The 16,593-nt window shown below is 45.1% G+C and overlaps 1 protein-coding gene across 1 annotated transcript in view; it reads left to right on the forward strand.

The window, feature by feature from the left end:
• The first annotated feature begins 1,325 nt into the window (after positions 1 to 1,325).
• KMO (kynurenine 3-monooxygenase) overlaps positions 1,326 to 16,593 on the forward strand; it is a 31,571-nt gene continuing 16,303 nt past the window's right edge. The window contains exons 1-8 of the mRNA XM_019523304.1: positions 1,326 to 1,476; positions 2,880 to 2,949; positions 6,267 to 6,364; positions 7,670 to 7,759; positions 9,498 to 9,546; positions 13,109 to 13,196; positions 14,289 to 14,454; positions 15,554 to 15,625. Of these exons, the coding sequence (XP_019378849.1) occupies positions 1,423 to 1,476; positions 2,880 to 2,949; positions 6,267 to 6,364; positions 7,670 to 7,759; positions 9,498 to 9,546; positions 13,109 to 13,196; positions 14,289 to 14,454; positions 15,554 to 15,625 (687 nt within the window). The 5' untranslated portion in view covers positions 1,326 to 1,422. The remainder of the gene's footprint in view (positions 1,477 to 2,879; positions 2,950 to 6,266; positions 6,365 to 7,669; positions 7,760 to 9,497; positions 9,547 to 13,108; positions 13,197 to 14,288; positions 14,455 to 15,553; positions 15,626 to 16,593) is intronic.

Raw genomic sequence — 16,593 nt, forward strand, 5'->3', positions numbered from 1 at the left:
CTGGGCGGGGAGCGGAGTCGGGGGGGTTGAAGCAGGTGGGTAAGGCTGGGATCACGGGGCAGGGTTGTGGGACGGTGACAGCATGCTGTGATCTGCTGCCTGCATGTCCCTGCCCTGTGGGGGATGTATGAGGGGTGTGGGGGGGCTGCCTGGGTGCTAGGTCCTGGGAGCTGGATGGGGGAGAAAAGAGGGGGAGCATACAGCTGAGCTCATCTGGGTGCTGTGGTCCATGCCTGCCCCTGTGGCACTCCACATGGGGTGGAGCCCTACCCAGGGCAGCCCGCGCCATATTCCTGCCCATGCTTGCTGGCCTGGATCCAGCCAGAGCACACAGTTTACTGGAAGGGCTGCTCCTGGTGTATCTGCAGCTGCCTGGGTGCTGTTCAGCTCCTCTCCCTCCAGCTGTGGCTCATCCTGCCATATTGCGCCCACCCCTGGTCTAAATAGTTCATAAAGACAGTAGTCTGTGTTTATTTGCTATATAGCAATTTAGCAGTTTGATTATGATAGATGTTGATTTACATACTGGTAAGGTGGTAAAGGGCTTTATTTTGTTCTGCCCTTAAACTTCTATATTCTTAGATAAGAAAACATACTTACTTGTTTTGGGTAAACAAAACTTCTAAGGATACAATTTAATTCCCATATGTCATTTATGAGAGGACACATTGGCAAGAGCATCAACAAATTTGGTAAAAGAGTCAACAGATTTGCTTCACTCTTTAAAGGTCTCTGCATGCAATTTGTCTTATCTTTTTAGTGTAGCAATCCATTTGATTTAATGGCATGCTAAAAATTGCAGAGGCAGTGAAGGCTTGCTACCGTGTTATTCACAGGGGGAGGGAGCTTTGCAATTTAGGCATCAGGCCTATGCTCCAAAGCAGAATGACATCCAAAACACTGGCAGCTGTGTATGGCTTCTGAGGAAAGGGAACACTGGGACGGGACCCTTGGGAGAGGAGCAAGCAGTCTGTTCTTCCCCAGAGAAAGGTATCTGTGAAGTTATCACCTAATTGCTGGAAAGGCTTCTTTGTTTTTATGAGCTAGCTGAGTGCTAAGCAGAAACCAAACTGGTATAAATCCCACTCACTCGAGATACAAGCATGGGAAATATTTATACACCAAACATTTGTTTGTCCACATCAGGCACAAAATATGCATGATGGGACATGTTTGTGTTTGCAGTTTCCCTCTGCAAATCACATCACATTGGCACTAGGTACTTGAAAGGAGTTAGGCCCTTGGCTTGGTGTAGCTTTGTCACAGGGTCATAACTGATATCAATGTGTGTTGACTCAGCCGTCTACTGCCCCTCCCCTCTGACTGCTGTATCTTGTGGAGCGTAACAGTGAGCAGAGATACTCTTCCCTCTGGGCACAGAAGACAGTGAAAACCATACTATAGACAGCAATTGCTGCAGTCATGAACTCTACTGATGTTCAGGACACGAAGGTGGCCATCGTTGGCGGGGGTTTGGTAAGAAATGCACCCTTGTCTCAGTTATGGTTGTATTCTTTTTCCTGGCCATGCGGGGTGAAGGTGTGGTGCTTTTCATACAAACAGTCTTATTTTTACCAAGGAATAAAAACAGGAAGAGGTGTAACAGAAGCAGCTTTGTTTTGGTTGTACATATCGTCAATTTTGGCTTGCCCTTAAATGTGCCGATCATTATAGAAATCAGCTGATAAAACTGGACTCAACCACAGAAAGCAAATGCACCGTAGACCAGGGAAGTGACTGCTGGGGAGACTATCTAGGCTTATGAATTGCAGCCAAGTTCCCTTGCCTGCTTTATCTTACTCCTTTGCATGGTATTTGCTTGTTTGTGGCCAGCAATTTGATTTGTAAATCAAGATGATAAGAGCTTAACTAGTGAGTTTAAATTTCAATCCTACTTTTTAACTGGCTTTATGTTGCCTGCCTTTTTAGAAGCCTGTGGACAAATATGGGTTTAGCTGAGTTAGGAATGGGGAAGGAAGTAAAATTGTTTGTGCAGCCAGGACTTTGTACCAACAGCATTACTGTTTTTTGTAGGAAACTGGTGTTACGGATAGTAGTAGGCTTGGAGTGCTGTTATAGGCATGATAGTCCCAGAAATATGTGAGAAGGAAGAGCTTTTTGGTGATCTCTTCCATTAGCCCAACTGCAGAGTTAGGAGAGATGTTAGACAAGCCTTCACAAAATGCCCTTCTTCAGGTCTGGGGAAGAAGGAAATGCAGCTTAAGCTAAATACCAGATTGCCATCTTTGTTAAGGGTAGACAGAAAACAAAGATAGACATCAGGCAAAGGTATGGTATATATGCTACATATGGTATATACTTGCCTTTGCATTTTTAGGCAAACTTGTACACTGTGTAGCTTCTCTAGAGTCAATTCAAAAGAGAAGTCTATAACACCCAATTTCCCTCCAGGTAGATAAAAAGAGTTTTCACAATGGATGCAAAATCTTTCCAGTCCTGGTGTATACACAAGGGTCAGTGTTAGTGTAGGTACTTCTGCTGCTGAGTCAAGGCTCTTCCTGAGCCATGGACAGGCACTAAACTTTGTTGTGATTTAATCTGAGGACTTTGAAAATGAGGCTTCTTACTCTGCATATGCAGAGTAAGAGAAGAGAAGTGGTTAGCCATGTTAGTCCAAAATCAGGCAAAAGACAGGGTAGGGTGGCACCCTAGAGGCTATCATGCCCTACATTCTGCCTAAAAGAGATCTCCCAGACGCTTTGTCAAGGTGGGTTCTTTTCCCTGATGATCTGTGTATCAAATGATTGTCCCCTTTTGCTTGAGAAGGACCTGTATTTTAGTGGCGCTGTGTGCTTAAAATTAACTATCCAACCTAAATTGTTCTCTAACTGTAGAATACCTTGGTGACTCTTTTGTAGGTGGGTGCTTTAAATGCCTGTTTCTTTGCAAGAAGAGGGTTCCAAGTTGATGTTTTTGAAGCAAGAGAAGGTAAACCCAGATTGACTATATTTATAGTATTACTATGCTCATCACTTCATTTCCATCACAGCCAGAGAAGTGTTAAAAAAAGGAACCGCAGACTGGAACTGAAACACACACTGTGGGCCTGTCTGAAAAAAAAAAAAAAAGAACATTTTCACTCTGAACTTTCCTGCCTAAAATGACATTGTTAGAATTTACATGTGCACATAATACTGTGATCCATGTCATAAAAGATTAATCACCAAATTAGAAACATGTGGTTCGATGTAATGCTGTGGAATATTCACTGACTTTCTGTATCTGCAAAAACTGAGCATGTAGCAAGGTTAGAGAACCCAATACAACATCATCTGTGCCAGGTGGATGACCACGATGATACTGAGAGAAGTTACTGCACACACACAAAAAATTGCACGTTTAACTTTTAAAGGAAACAGGCCCTCTTTTATCAAAGAGTTTGATTTTAGCTTAAGTTATTTAGTGGCAAAGGTAACCAGTGAATAAGCTTCATAGTTGGAAAGCATTAGAGAAAATTGGATGTACTTAAGTTAGTGAATGAATTCCCATTGTTGCCAAGGCATTTTCCCAAGTGTAATATACCCAAGTGTAATATTCCCAAGTATAAATACCTACTTGCAGATATATTTACACTTCCAAGATGTACTTGTACAAGTTCCTGAGGCTCACACGGGCAAAGTGCATGGGAAGAGACTAATGAATAATACAGGAGTAGGGATAAAATCTTGTTCTCTAATATTCATGGCAATACTACATCACCTAGTGATACAATTTAATTTCTGCTTCAATAAACAGAGCATTAGCATTTAGCCGCTTAGAGCATGTGAAATATAGTCATATAATTTATGAGACCATTTATGCAGAGCTCTCTGGACAAACATAACCAGTCAGATGGCACTGGATCTGAGCTTCAGCCTGGGACCAAACATGAAGGATGGTGACAAATGTTTTACCAACACCTAATCCAATAGAACACCTGTGCTCACCTTGCTAGAGCAGTAAATAAAGCTGGTTCACCTCCCAGGACTTCAGGGAGTTGGTTTGCTCTGACACAGCAGGTTGTCCAATTACAAGGCTAAGGGTGCTAATGTGTTGGTAAAGGATACCCCTCTTAATGAGTCATACCATTAATTGGTGCCAAACTGCCCCTACCTTCCCTCAGTGCCTGAGACGGTCACTGTGGTTCACTGAGAGACTTGGGTGGAAAACTGAAACGCGAATAGCCCCAAAGTCATTCCAAATCTAGCCCCCAACAGTACAAAGTCTATGATAAGTTCTACCCTCAACCTTGGCTGTTCTGCCTAGCGGTCTGGTCGATAGTACAGACTGCAAAGTCCTGTTATTGGCTCAAGATCTAACTGCTGCATTGAGCTCCAAGGGCTTTGCTGGAGGTCAATTAAATACAAGTGCAACCCAATACAGTAGCAAATGCTGAGGTTAGCTTGCTATTCGCTCCAATGCCCATGACAGTTTAGTCCCGTCACACCCAGTGAAATGCATCAGGCCTGAGCAATTTATGTAGACGATTGTCAGGGTGGCTGGAGAAACAAATGTACTCAGAAAAGTGGTGCAGTGTAAGAGTTCCTGGCATAGCGTGAACTATAAAATAGGAACTGCCTGCTAATTCTGTGCAAAACGTTAATTTGCTGAATGCAAACAATGAGAAACTCTCTCCTGGCTTGGGGTAATTTTGAGAGGAATGACCCATAACTCACTCCGTGATTCTGCGTAATTAACACAGCCTACCATTTCCTGTGCAACACTCAGCTGCAGCTGCTTCTCTGAGCCTGAAGAAACCCAATGAGGAAGTGTCTCTAAAATCTTCTGTTGTTTGTTGCCTTATTTGTGCTCTTCAGTCAGCCCTCAGAAGAGCTAGACAGGCTTCTAGCAGCTTGATTTCTTTGCTACGCTGGTAGAGGGGCAGATGTGGTTCCTTCCCTGTGGCCTACACTAGCAAAATATGGCCTTCAGCACTACCTGTGCTCCATGGCTTCTATTCCACTTCATGGTGGAACAGAAAACACATAACACCAGCAGACTCTCCCTGTGCCTGAGGAAGGGTGTTTGTGCTCGCAAGCTTGCAAAGAACAATTTTTTCCAACTATTTAGTTTGTCTAATAAAAAATATCACATTTACCCAAAGAACCTTGTCTGTACTGTAAGAGAGAGCTCTTTTTTTCATAAATGATGTAATGGCCTGAAATTACTCATCTGTGTAGAGGTCTGTGGAAGGAATGTGCTTCAGCTTCTGTAAGAGAAGACAACTCAGAAAAGGGTGATTAATGTGGCCAGCAATTAATGGTTCTAATAGATCCAAACCAGTAAGTGGATCTAGTAATGTTTGGGTGGTGTCTAGGAGGGGTCTTTGATACCTCTCTTAGATGCAAAGCACATGGAAGTAATAAAGAAATATTAATGATCTGTGAGATTACAGAAACAACTACAGTACATGCACTAGGCAAAGCTGATCTGCACTGTGACCCCAAATCTTGGCATTACCTCCTATAGCACTCCAGGGACTGCTAGTCTGTCTGTCCTCCAGAGAGGTACTATCCGCTGCCATCCAGTGTTACAGGTCTGGTGGACGAGCCTGTGTTTCTTCAATAGGAGAATCAAGGTTTTGTAAAGCAGGGAGTTGAGCTCCAAGCCACGCTCAGTAGCCTGCCTTTGGGAGCACTTGGAAATTGAGCCTGAATAGGGGCTCAAGGCTGGGTCCACATGTACTGAAGGAAAACTTTCAAGCACTAAGAGCTTGCCACAAAGCCTACTGAAATCCCTAGGAGTCTTTTCTTTGCCTTAAGTCAGGGCCATAGGGTCCAATTCATCCATCCTTATTAATGGCAAGTAGTTGAGTCTCTCCCCCCATGAGACTAGTCATGGACTGAGGCTGTACTCAGAGAGCAAAAAGGTAGCAGTTGCTCCCCTACTGAAATGCATCCCATTGATCTGTGTTGGGGCAGGGTGAAGAAAAGTGCTCCTTAATAACTTGGAGGGCTAAAATACAGTCTTGGCAAATGTCCTGGGTCTCCTGTGGGGGCAAAGGCCCTCAGCTCACATGCAGAATTACAGGCAGGGCAGCGCTAGAGCTAACCCCCGCAGCTGGTTTTAGTGGGGAGCGCTCAAGCTGTGGCAGAAACCTGAGCTTGGTTTTCTCACTTCTGTGCAGCTAAAATGGTCTGTCTCGGTGCTGCTGAAAGCTGTGTTTTGAATCTGACATCTAGAGTATGTTCCACATGCACAGCCATTGGCTCTTGTGCATGAGCCATCAGTGCCGCAGTAACAAACCAGTCTCTATCTTGTTGCAGATATTCGAGTTGCCAAAGTCACCCGTGGCAGAAGCATTAATTTGGCACTGTCTCACAGGGGACGCCAGGCCCTCAAAGCCATTGGAATGGAAGAGCAGGTAGCCACCCTTTCTTTTTAAGCCTGATGGCCTTTCCAGTTAAGTGCTGGTGTATAATGTTGATTGCTCGTTGACTAGAAACAGCAAGAAGCAACAGAAGTCCCAAGGGGAAGCCATAGCTGTCATCCCTAGACTGTCTCCATGAGATGTGAGAGATCACTGCAAAAGCAGGGGTAACATCTCCTTTTACGGCATGCCAGGAGCTGACACCTTCCTCTGCTGCCTGGCACTGGAACCAAGGCACAGAAACACCAGCAAGGGCTACACTAATATTATGCAGTTAGGACTCTGCTGGGTTTTTGTCAGATCAGGAGATCTACAGATACACTGTGCTTGTTTTGGAAAACCATCAGACAGCTATATGGGAGGCAGAGCTGCTCCTCATGACATTGCTTTTCCTTATTTTCATTCCTTTCTCCCTTCCAGAAGGAGTAAGGGCAGGAGTGATAGAAGTCAGTAGAAGTGAGCCAGGAGACTAGAGTGGCATCCAGAAGTCATACAGGAAGACTGACTTCTATGTCTAGGCCCCAGACATCCAGCTTGAGATCTGGATTCTCCCATAAATGCTCAAGTTTAAGGTGTTCTTTAAAGAGACACAATTAGCTGTGGTAGGCTTAAGTCAGGTAGAAGGTACGGGAGATTTGCACCTTACAGGCTAACCAAAGTCTGTCTGTCTGTCTATATATAACACAAGGTTTTTGTGGGCTGAAGCTCACAGAGTCAGCTTACAAAAGCTTGGCTGTATATATAATTTCAACTGTAGTTAGTCTATAAGGTGCATATCTACCCTGCCTTCTGCCTGCTTTAAAGTCTAGTGAAGGTACACTTCTACAGTAAAGGTAGATGCTACAGGAGACTTTGGCTCAGGGCATGGACTTGCAAAAAACTCTCAGCCCCTGGCCTGACTCCAAGCCCAGCCCCACTTGAAGGCTGGCTATGGTCTAAACTCCAGACATTCAGGCTTATAGAATCACAAAGACAAATGATTGACAAGAACTGAAAAACAGGACTTTCTGCTGTCCATTCCTCATTCAGAAACAGACAGGGGACAAAATGTTTAAAAACTGGATGCTCTGGTATAAAGCAGGGCCAATGGTCACCCTAGTGAAATGTGGTGGTTTTACGTCTGCAACTGTAAATGTTTCCTTAGTAACTCACTAAAGGACAAACTAGTTTCAGAGTGCAAAACCTCACATGTTGCCTGAAGCCAGATAACATATCTCCTGAGCAATCTGTTCCATTGCATTCAATGGGCCTGTTAATGGGAGTTTGAGACACTTAAAACTGTTTTCCTTCTGATTGCAGATTGTGTCCAAAGGCATTCCCATGTTTGCAAGGAGGATACACACACCTTCTGGCAAAAAGTATTCCATTCCCTATGGGACAAAACACCAGGTATTTTCCTTCTTACAACTTTCCCCAGATCTGGCTTTGAGTCAGGTCCTTTACTTGAGATCACCGAGCCTGTAGTAATTGCACACAGAATATGAATTAAAACAGTGGTTCTCAACCTTTTTGGACTCGAGGCCCCCCTCATTTCTGACCTGCAGTCCTCTGGCCCTGCTGGTGCCCCTCACTCACAACACACAGCCCCCTGGCCTTGCCAGTGCCCCTCACTCCCAACCTGCAGCCGCCCACCCCATCTCCCATCCTGCAGCAGAAGGAGTTAAGGGCAGCACTGCCCTGCCAGTCCATTACTCATTGTACTGCTGGTGGTGCAGCTGGTGTGGGGGTCCCAGCAGCGACGGTGGCAACGAGGCTCACCGTCCCGCTCTGCCCTCCAGCACTGGTTCCTGCCCACTGGACCATAAAGGTGGCTTCTGCTTGTGGAGGTCCAGCCAGGCTGCAGCCCTGTGCCTACTATGGGTGCAGAAATCTAAGGGGGGGCATTCCCCCTCAAAGCCCCACGCGTCACCTATGCCCCCCCTGCCCCAGGCAGGAGTAGAGTGCAGTGCTGCAGCAGGTGCACATGAGAAAGTGCACTCAAAGAGTGGGCTGAGTTGCTGCACCAACAGCACTGTGCAGCTTGCCACCTGCTTCTGCAGCTCATGCAGTGCCATGCTCAGTCAGTAGAAGTCCAACATGAAAAGCACCTGGCCCGAGCCCTCCACCTGGAAGCTGGTGGCACCTAAGTGCTGCTTTCCTGCCTCCTCAGCCCTCAGGCATGATCCCCCTAAAACTGCTTGCAGTCCCTCAGGGGGCCATGGACCCCCTGGTTGAGAACTCATGAGTTAAAGGATTCCCACTAGGAGGAAACTCACAGCATCCTTGGAAAAACTCCAGGTTACCCCTCCCTCCCCCCCGCCATGGATTTTCCATTGCTTCTGCTCTCGGCAAAGCCATGCTTTAACAGTGTGAAGTCCTCAGTGGATGGACTCTATGTATTGCATACATTGCACATCATCAACGTTAAGTAATCGAACACTTCCCAGATTTTTGGCTGATGGAGCCACTAGTGCAGCCAAGTAACCATGTAATTTATTTTTTTGTAACTATAAAACAAATATCTTTACTCCCTTAAGCCCTCACAAAAATTGTCCCAATGGTGTAGTTCTGACAGGCCAATCATCTAAATATAGATTTAATTTCCTGCAGCCCATCACATTCCCTTATTCCAGGGGTGGGCAAAATGCAGCCCGCAGGGCCCCTAAAAAATTTAGAAAATTATTATTTACCTGCCCCTGGTTGCCTGCCATGCAGCCCTCGATGGCTTGCCAAACTCAGTAAGCAGCCCTCCTCCCGAAATAATTGCTCACCCCTGCCTTATTCCTTCAGCCACCCCTCACCCTCAGTCTCCAAGTCTTTGTCCCACTGCGCTGTCCTTTCTTGCTTTCCCCAAATTCAGTCTGCCTCCCTATTCTAATCCTCCCTTCCGTCCACATTCCTTGTCCCCATTTCCCCGCCATCCCTTCTCCACAGTAGGTAGACCGCTGCTGAACTGCTAGGGCCAGATCACGTGTTCACACTCTGAAAAGGACACTGTGGAGTGAGAGATGTGTCTTGACTTCAGGGGGACTAAAGTGCTTGCAGTTATGTTTATGTGGAGACACTTGGAAGAACTGGTGCTTGTCATACCATCTGTTTAATATTTTGTGCAAAAAGTCTTCAGAAACATTCACTATTTTTCTTGCAGTACATTCTGTCCGTGGACAGAGCAAATTTAAACAAAGAGCTGTTAACTGGTAAGTGTTCTAGCCCTTTTTTAATACTCCTAGTCCCTCTTCACTGTCATACTTTCAAAAATTTAGGGTTTGAGCCAAAAAAAATTAAGTTTTTACCATATTTTTTTTTGAAAGTGCAGTTTCTCCAAGAGTTCTGGGTCTACTGTGATACTAAAAATTGACTTAGAGTGTTTGTAAATATGGCCTAATATGTACCTCTGATAACACAAATAAGTATTAAAAATCAGTTAGAGCCTTTTTATCCAAGGACAGTAAAGCATTTGACAAACATTAACTCCATGGCATCCTGGTATGACAAATAAATGTTATGCACGCTTTATGGGTGAATAAACTGGGACAAAGAGGAGTAGGATCCAACTTTATAAATGTGGCTGCTGAATATTGGATGCCTAATATCATCTCAGATTAGGTGCCTGGAATTAGTAGATACTCTTGAAAATTGGGATTTAATTCTTTTTCTAAGCTTTTTTGCTAGATGGATGCTAACTTAAAAAAATACATTTTAGGATTTTATGAAAGAAACCAGCAGCAGCATTTAAAACAAAGGTCTATGGACTTGATATACAAATTTGTTTTAAGAATTATTTTTAAATACAACCTCAAAGGCCTGATATGGCCTCCTGTTGCATAGGGAAGCAAAAACTTTAGATGAGAAGTTTACTGAATAGTGATAATGGGAGATTAAAGAGTATAAGCAACCTTAAACCCCCATCTCCTCGGTGTTTGAACTGTACTGCGTCAAACTAAAATGCAGCACGGAATGCATTTAATACATTTAACTACATTTAATAGGAAAGAATTGTTGCTACCTCTTTCTAACCTGAGGGGCATTTAAAACTTGGGGTCCTGTGTGCTGATTAATTTAAGAGGAGGAATTGCTGATGGAGTCAGGCATTTCTTTGATGCAATCCTATTTACATACAAAGAAGGTACAAAGTCCTGTTTCCTTGAACACAGGAGGAATCAAACAATGGCAGATAGTGGTTTTGCTCACACCTCCAAAACTAAACCTACTGGCTTTCATCCAGTAGTTAACCCCAAAGCGCACGTCTTTAGGCTTTTCCCAGGATCATGCTAACCAATGTTTCTGTGACCATCTGGTGCTTGATTCCTATTCTGTCTCCTGCTCTGTTTCTCCTGCTTTTATTTCACACACAGCTCCATTAAAATAATGCTCAGAGGAACCTCCTCTCCTTACACAGTTCAGATCCCTGATCTGGTGGGAGATTCTATGGTCTCAGTTACCTGGATCAACAAAAGAGCTCAAGGATTTCTCACAACTATCTTAAATGGAAGAGAACGGATACAACTACCCTCCAAGTTTCAATTATTCGTGCATTATCAGAGTAAAAAATAAGAACTTGCATGTGTTAAAAGGTATCTCTCCATAATCCATCCAGCTGCATGCCAGGTTTGGCTGGTAGGTGCCTGCCTGTGTCTCCTACTAGCTGCATGCAGGCCCAGAATAGTATCCATGAAGTTGTTTTTGAAAATTATGATTATTTTGGTGAATACAAATACTTTGCCAGGATTGTTTGATGTGGTCTCACACAACATTCTCGAGGCAAGCTAAGAAAGTATGGGCTAGATCAATGTTTTTCAACCTGTGCTTTGCATACCCCTGTGGGTACACGAGACACAGGCAAGGGGTACATGGGTGCCATGTTTTGAGTTTGGCCCACCCTCTCGCCCAGTGGGTTGGAGGTATCTTTGCCTGTTTGGGCCAGAAGTTTCAGCCGCTGTCCCACCCACCACATCTGGGTCGCTGGGGCTTTCACTCCCCAGCATCAGTGTGCCAGGGGACAGGGAGGGAGGCCCCATGCAGGCTGCTTTGCCTCAGGCCGTGGTCCATGAGGAAGAAGTGGGATTTGGCTTGCAGCGGCGAAACCGGAAGTGCCATGGTGGGACTTCTGGTTTCACTTTTGCCACGTCAATCGGCAGGGGGTACGTAAGCTACCAAAGGTTGAGAACCACTGGGCTCGATGAATGGACTGTAAGGTGGATAGAAAATGGGCTGAAGCATCAGACTCAGAGGGTAATAATCAATAGCTCAATATCTAGTTGGCAGCTGGTATCAAGTGGAGTGCCCCAGGGATCACTCCTGGGGCTGGTTTTGTTCAATGTCTTCATCAACGACCTGGAAGATGGCATACAGTGCACCCTCAGCAAGTTTGCAGATGATGCCAAGCTGGGGGGAGTAGTAGATACACTGGAGGGTAGGGCTAGGATTCAGAGTGACCTAGACAAGTTGGAGGATTAGACCAAAAGAAATCTCATGAGGTTCAACAAGGACATGAGCAACGTCCTGCACTTAGGATGAAACAATCTCAGGCACCAGTAGAGGCTAGGGGCTAACTGGCTGGGCAACAGCTCTGCATAAAAGAACCTGGGGGTTACAGTGAACAATAAGCTGAATATGAGCCAGCAATGTGCCCTTGTTGCCAAGAAGGCTAACAGCATACTGGGCTGCATTGGTAGCTGTGTTGCCTGAAGATTCAAGGAAGTGATTATTCCCCTCTATTCAGCACTGGTGAGGCCACATCTGGAGCACTGTGTTCAGTTTTGAGACCTCCACTACAGAAAGGATGTGGACAAATTGGAGAGAGTCCAGCAGAGGGCAACAAAAATGTTGAGGGGCCTAGGGCACATGACTTATGAGGATAGACTGGGGCAACTGGGCTTATTTAGTCTAGAAAAGAGAAGGCTGAGTGGAGATTTAAAAGAAGATGGAGCTAGGCTCTTCTCAGTGGTGGCAGATGACAGAACAAAGAGCAACGATGTCAAGTTGCAGCATGGGTGACTGATGCCTCTTGAGTCATGGGGGACATGTGCCCTCCCTGACATCAGTCAGCGACCGTGGGGATCCCCCAGCAGCCAATCCCACTGACTGGGGGCAGGGAGGCCCATGGCCAATCTCACTCACCAAAAAAGTGGCTATGCCACTTCCGCAGTTACTTCCAGAAGTCCCACAGCCACTTCCAGAAGTGGTGCAGCTGCAGGGGGAGCACTGGTGCTCTGGCCTGCCCCTCTGCCTGCTGGCTAAACAGGGAGCGCGGCCTGACAGGGAGAGCACCGGTGCTCACAGGGGGTGCATGTGCACCCCCATGCACCCCCTACGTATCGCCACTGAGTTGCAGCAAGGAAGTTTAGGTTAGATATTAGGAAGAACTTTTTCACTAGGATGGTAATAAAACCCTGGAACAGGTTGCCCAGAGAGGCTGTGGAATCTCCATCTTTGGAGGTTTTTAAGATCCAGCTGGACAAAGCTTTGGCTGGGATGATCTAGCTGTGGATGGTCCTGCTTCGAGCAGGGGGGTGGGCTAGATGACCTCCTGAGGTCCCTTCCAACCCTAATTTTCTATGATACTATGATCTGTTGCACTTTTAAATATCTTCTCACAAGATTAAACCAAAACACAGCTGTCACACCTTGCACCACACTCCTATTAAAAGGGATCTAATTTGTTCTAAAAATGAAAGTCTCAGTATCCTAAAAGATCGAGCGGGGTTATTTGTGCAGGTGAATTTCACCTTTACCTTTAAACATCTTTTCTTTTTGCAGCTGCTGAGAAGTATCCCAATACTAAGCTGTACTTTGAACACAAGCTTTGCCAGTGCAATGCTGAATCAAGGACATTAACTATACAAAGGTAACCCACAGCATGACCTCCTAGTGCTGTCTTCCTTTAGTTTTTGCTTACTGATTAATCAAAACTCAAACAACTGGGGCAGGCCATTTCAAAACAGTTTTGTTGTTTTTGAACTGACAATTAGCATCAGTTTTAAAAAGAATCAGACATGTCAGCCCTTTCATGAAGAGTTTAAAGAAAGCCAAACGACTTCATCAACCAAAATTCAATCAGCAATAAACCAGACACGTTAGTTATTTCTGCAAGTAACAGATGTTTCTGCCAGGACTGTGCTTGATTTCAAGCTGTCTGGGGTAAACTGTTTTTCCAGAGGCCGATTTGAATTGCAGCCCAACATGATTTGAATAGAACCAGTCCACCTGATTTCTGATGCATTTCCTCTTACAAAATTTTAGTGGCCATTGTGCAAAAGCGTCTGTGAGATTATTCAACTACAGATGGTTCCAGCTGAGATTGGAGTCAGGTGTGTGTAAGCAGACAATGAGCAGGGGTATGTGAAGGAGGAAAATGGGCTGAGCATTCATTACAATTGCAGGCCTTTGCACTAGAAACCCTAACAAGTCTCTGGTGTTTCCTGTCCTGTCTGAAAATAATGAGGGCTTGTATACAGCTGTTTACCTCCAGAGGGACTCCTTGCTCAGCACTAGTTGCAAGAAAGGCTGATTTGACTTCTAAAAGTGTTGATGAATCCCAGACAAACAGGCCAGACTCCCAAGCCAGTGACGGAGCATGACTGTGTTAGACCAGCATAGTCCTGTAACAGTGAACACTGTTACACGTAGGGCAGAGTCACCTGCTGGTGTCAGCAACCTCTGTTTCCACTCCATAACTGAGATATTTGATGCAAATCTCTCATTATTTTACACGCACCAATTTTCGCAACCTCCAGTACAATTCTACATCCCAGCCCTGATCTTATCCACTAGCATTGAGCAGGCAGCCAGCTCACACTATAAAAGATTAAATGGTGCAGAAAGTCCAGTCAAAGAATAGGCATAGGACCTCAGCAGCAAAGTGCAGGGCCCCTGGGGCTTTCTTGCTAAAAGTCCAAAAGAAACAGCATTATTCCACCGGATTTCTCTGTTTTTTTAGATGTGATGAAACAACTCTGGAAATCACTTGTGGCCTCATAGTGGGATGTGATGGAGCCTTTTCGACAGTCAGGAAGCAGTTCATGAGGCAAACGTGTTTTAACTACAGCCATGAATATATTCCTCATGGCTACATGGAGCTAACTATCCCCCCCAGGGATGGAGATGTAAGTAAGCTCTGCCCTGTGCTCTGCTATGATGTTAGTGTTCCCTAGCCCCAGTACATAAAATCCCTGCTGCAGCAGCCCTTGGGGAAATCCTTGCTAAGAAAGTTGGCTCTCAAGGATGAAAGAGGCTGTTCCTTCTTCTCAGAGCCTTTGTTTCAGGCTCCTTGCAAATTCAGGCAGACATGACTGCCATTTTTCTTGTTTTCAAGGCAATCTATATGAACACAAGGGCTAGACTGGTATTTTTATATCAATTATAGCCTGCATGTCTGTAGCAGACTCAGCTCTCTAGAAAATATTGGGGCTTTGTGTACACAGAGCTGAAGCAGCAGACAGGCCTTTTCTGTTGAAGATGTATGTCCTTTACTTTTGCACAAAGTAATTACTTGGGTTGAAAGTTATGAGCAATGTGGGCTCAAGAAGCAGATTGTAATTTTGTCCCCATTATCCTCTGAATATTGACTGCAGTGAAATTTCAATAGATGCCTTCAGTGAAAGTACTCTAATCTTCCCATGGGTTAAATCTCTTGAAGGAGCAAACTTTTAACTCCTGGTTGTAGGCAATGGTGATGCATCAGTTTACCTTTGTTTTACCACTGACTGTAAAATAATGCAATTCCTCATTTGCAAAGGGCTAACAATGCACGTAGCGGACACCTCCATTCTGCTCCATGCCTGAAAATTTCTGGAGCATGTGTTATAGCATTTATGGGACCACAACTGACCACAGACTATCAGCTTTCCTCCTTGCACCTTCTCTCCCTCCACTGCTTGGGATTAGATGTACCTTACCCTGAACTGTCAGCTTCTTATATGGGAGGGATCTTGCAACCATCTTGTATGCTGAAGGAAAAAGGAAGGAATCGCTGCACTAGCTAAGAAGGCAGGAGGTGGTGATTCCAAGGGCTGGTCTAAGGGGGCTGCATGGCTTTTGTACTGGTAGAGAAAGGAGGTAACAGCAGGAGTAAGTGGTTTGGGAATGAAGAAGAAGCCCCTCCTTGCTGAAACTTTACCGTATTCTTCTGCTTGTCCTTCTGCAGTGATTCTTTGGTAATGAGCTTCCTAATGGGGTGCTGAAAAATCTTCCATTCTCTTTCAGTTTGCCATGGAACCAAATTACCTTCACATCTGGCCCAGAAACACCTTCATGATGATTGCCCTGCCCAACCTGGTAATGACCTAGAACTGCCATTCATTTCAGACTACAGGGATGACTTTTGTTGGTTTAAGGCACTGTATGTACTGGAACTCTTGGTGGGGTTTGTTTTGAAGAGATATACAGTCTCCTGGCACTCAACTGGGAAGGGCTTTGCCTCATCTGTGAAGTGGCTAGTGTACCCTTAATCCAGGGAAGTAAAGGCTTGGAACTGCCAGAGCTGGGGCTAAGATACAGGGTGGAGGGTTCCTCATGTCCTCTCCTTATTGAATACCACTTCATGGGAAAAGGAAGATGTGATCTTATCCTCTGTGCCATAGACTGTGAAAGTACAAACCCTGTTTGAAAAGGCTGCAGTCTTGATTTCCACAATGAAGCCTGGAGTGAGGTCATAGAGCACAGTCCAGTGGTAGCAAGTGACCAGAGGGTGGGGGGGATGGAATAGCAGTGGTAGGTGATAGAAATAAGCCAGGGGCAGGTTTGAATACGCAATCCAGCGCCAGATTGTCTGATAAGTCTCACCTGGCATTCTCTATCTCCCCCAGAAACCCTACAAGTCAAAGGTGTCAATGTTAAATGCACCTGCTAGGAAAGCTCACCCTAGCTCAAGGGTGGGCAATTAGTTTGGGTGAAGGGCTGTTCACTGAGTTTTGGCAAACTGTTGAGGGCCGCACGGGTGGCCCTGCCCCTTGATAGGTGCCTTGCCCCTAGTTGCTGTTTTGGGACCGGAAGTCCCACTCCCTAATCCCTGACCTTTGCCACCAGAAGTCTCTCCCCTTGTCCCTGGAAATACTCCTTTCAGAAAGGGGTTTTGCCATCTCAGAACCAAAAAAACCCCAAATAATATTCTAAAAAAAATCAAACCTCCACAATATTCATTCATTTGATTTTAAAAAATATGTTTGTCCTTCTTTACATGTGTTTGTGTAGCTTACATAGAGGTGATCATACAATAGGTTAAAATTAAGTCTTATTCTTGTATA

This window comes from Gavialis gangeticus, unplaced genomic scaffold (genome assembly GCF_001723915.1).
Source record: "Gavialis gangeticus isolate Ggan-Ray unplaced genomic scaffold, GavGan_comp1, whole genome shotgun sequence".
In the NCBI taxonomy this organism is placed as follows: Eukaryota; Metazoa; Chordata; order Crocodylia; family Gavialidae; genus Gavialis; species Gavialis gangeticus.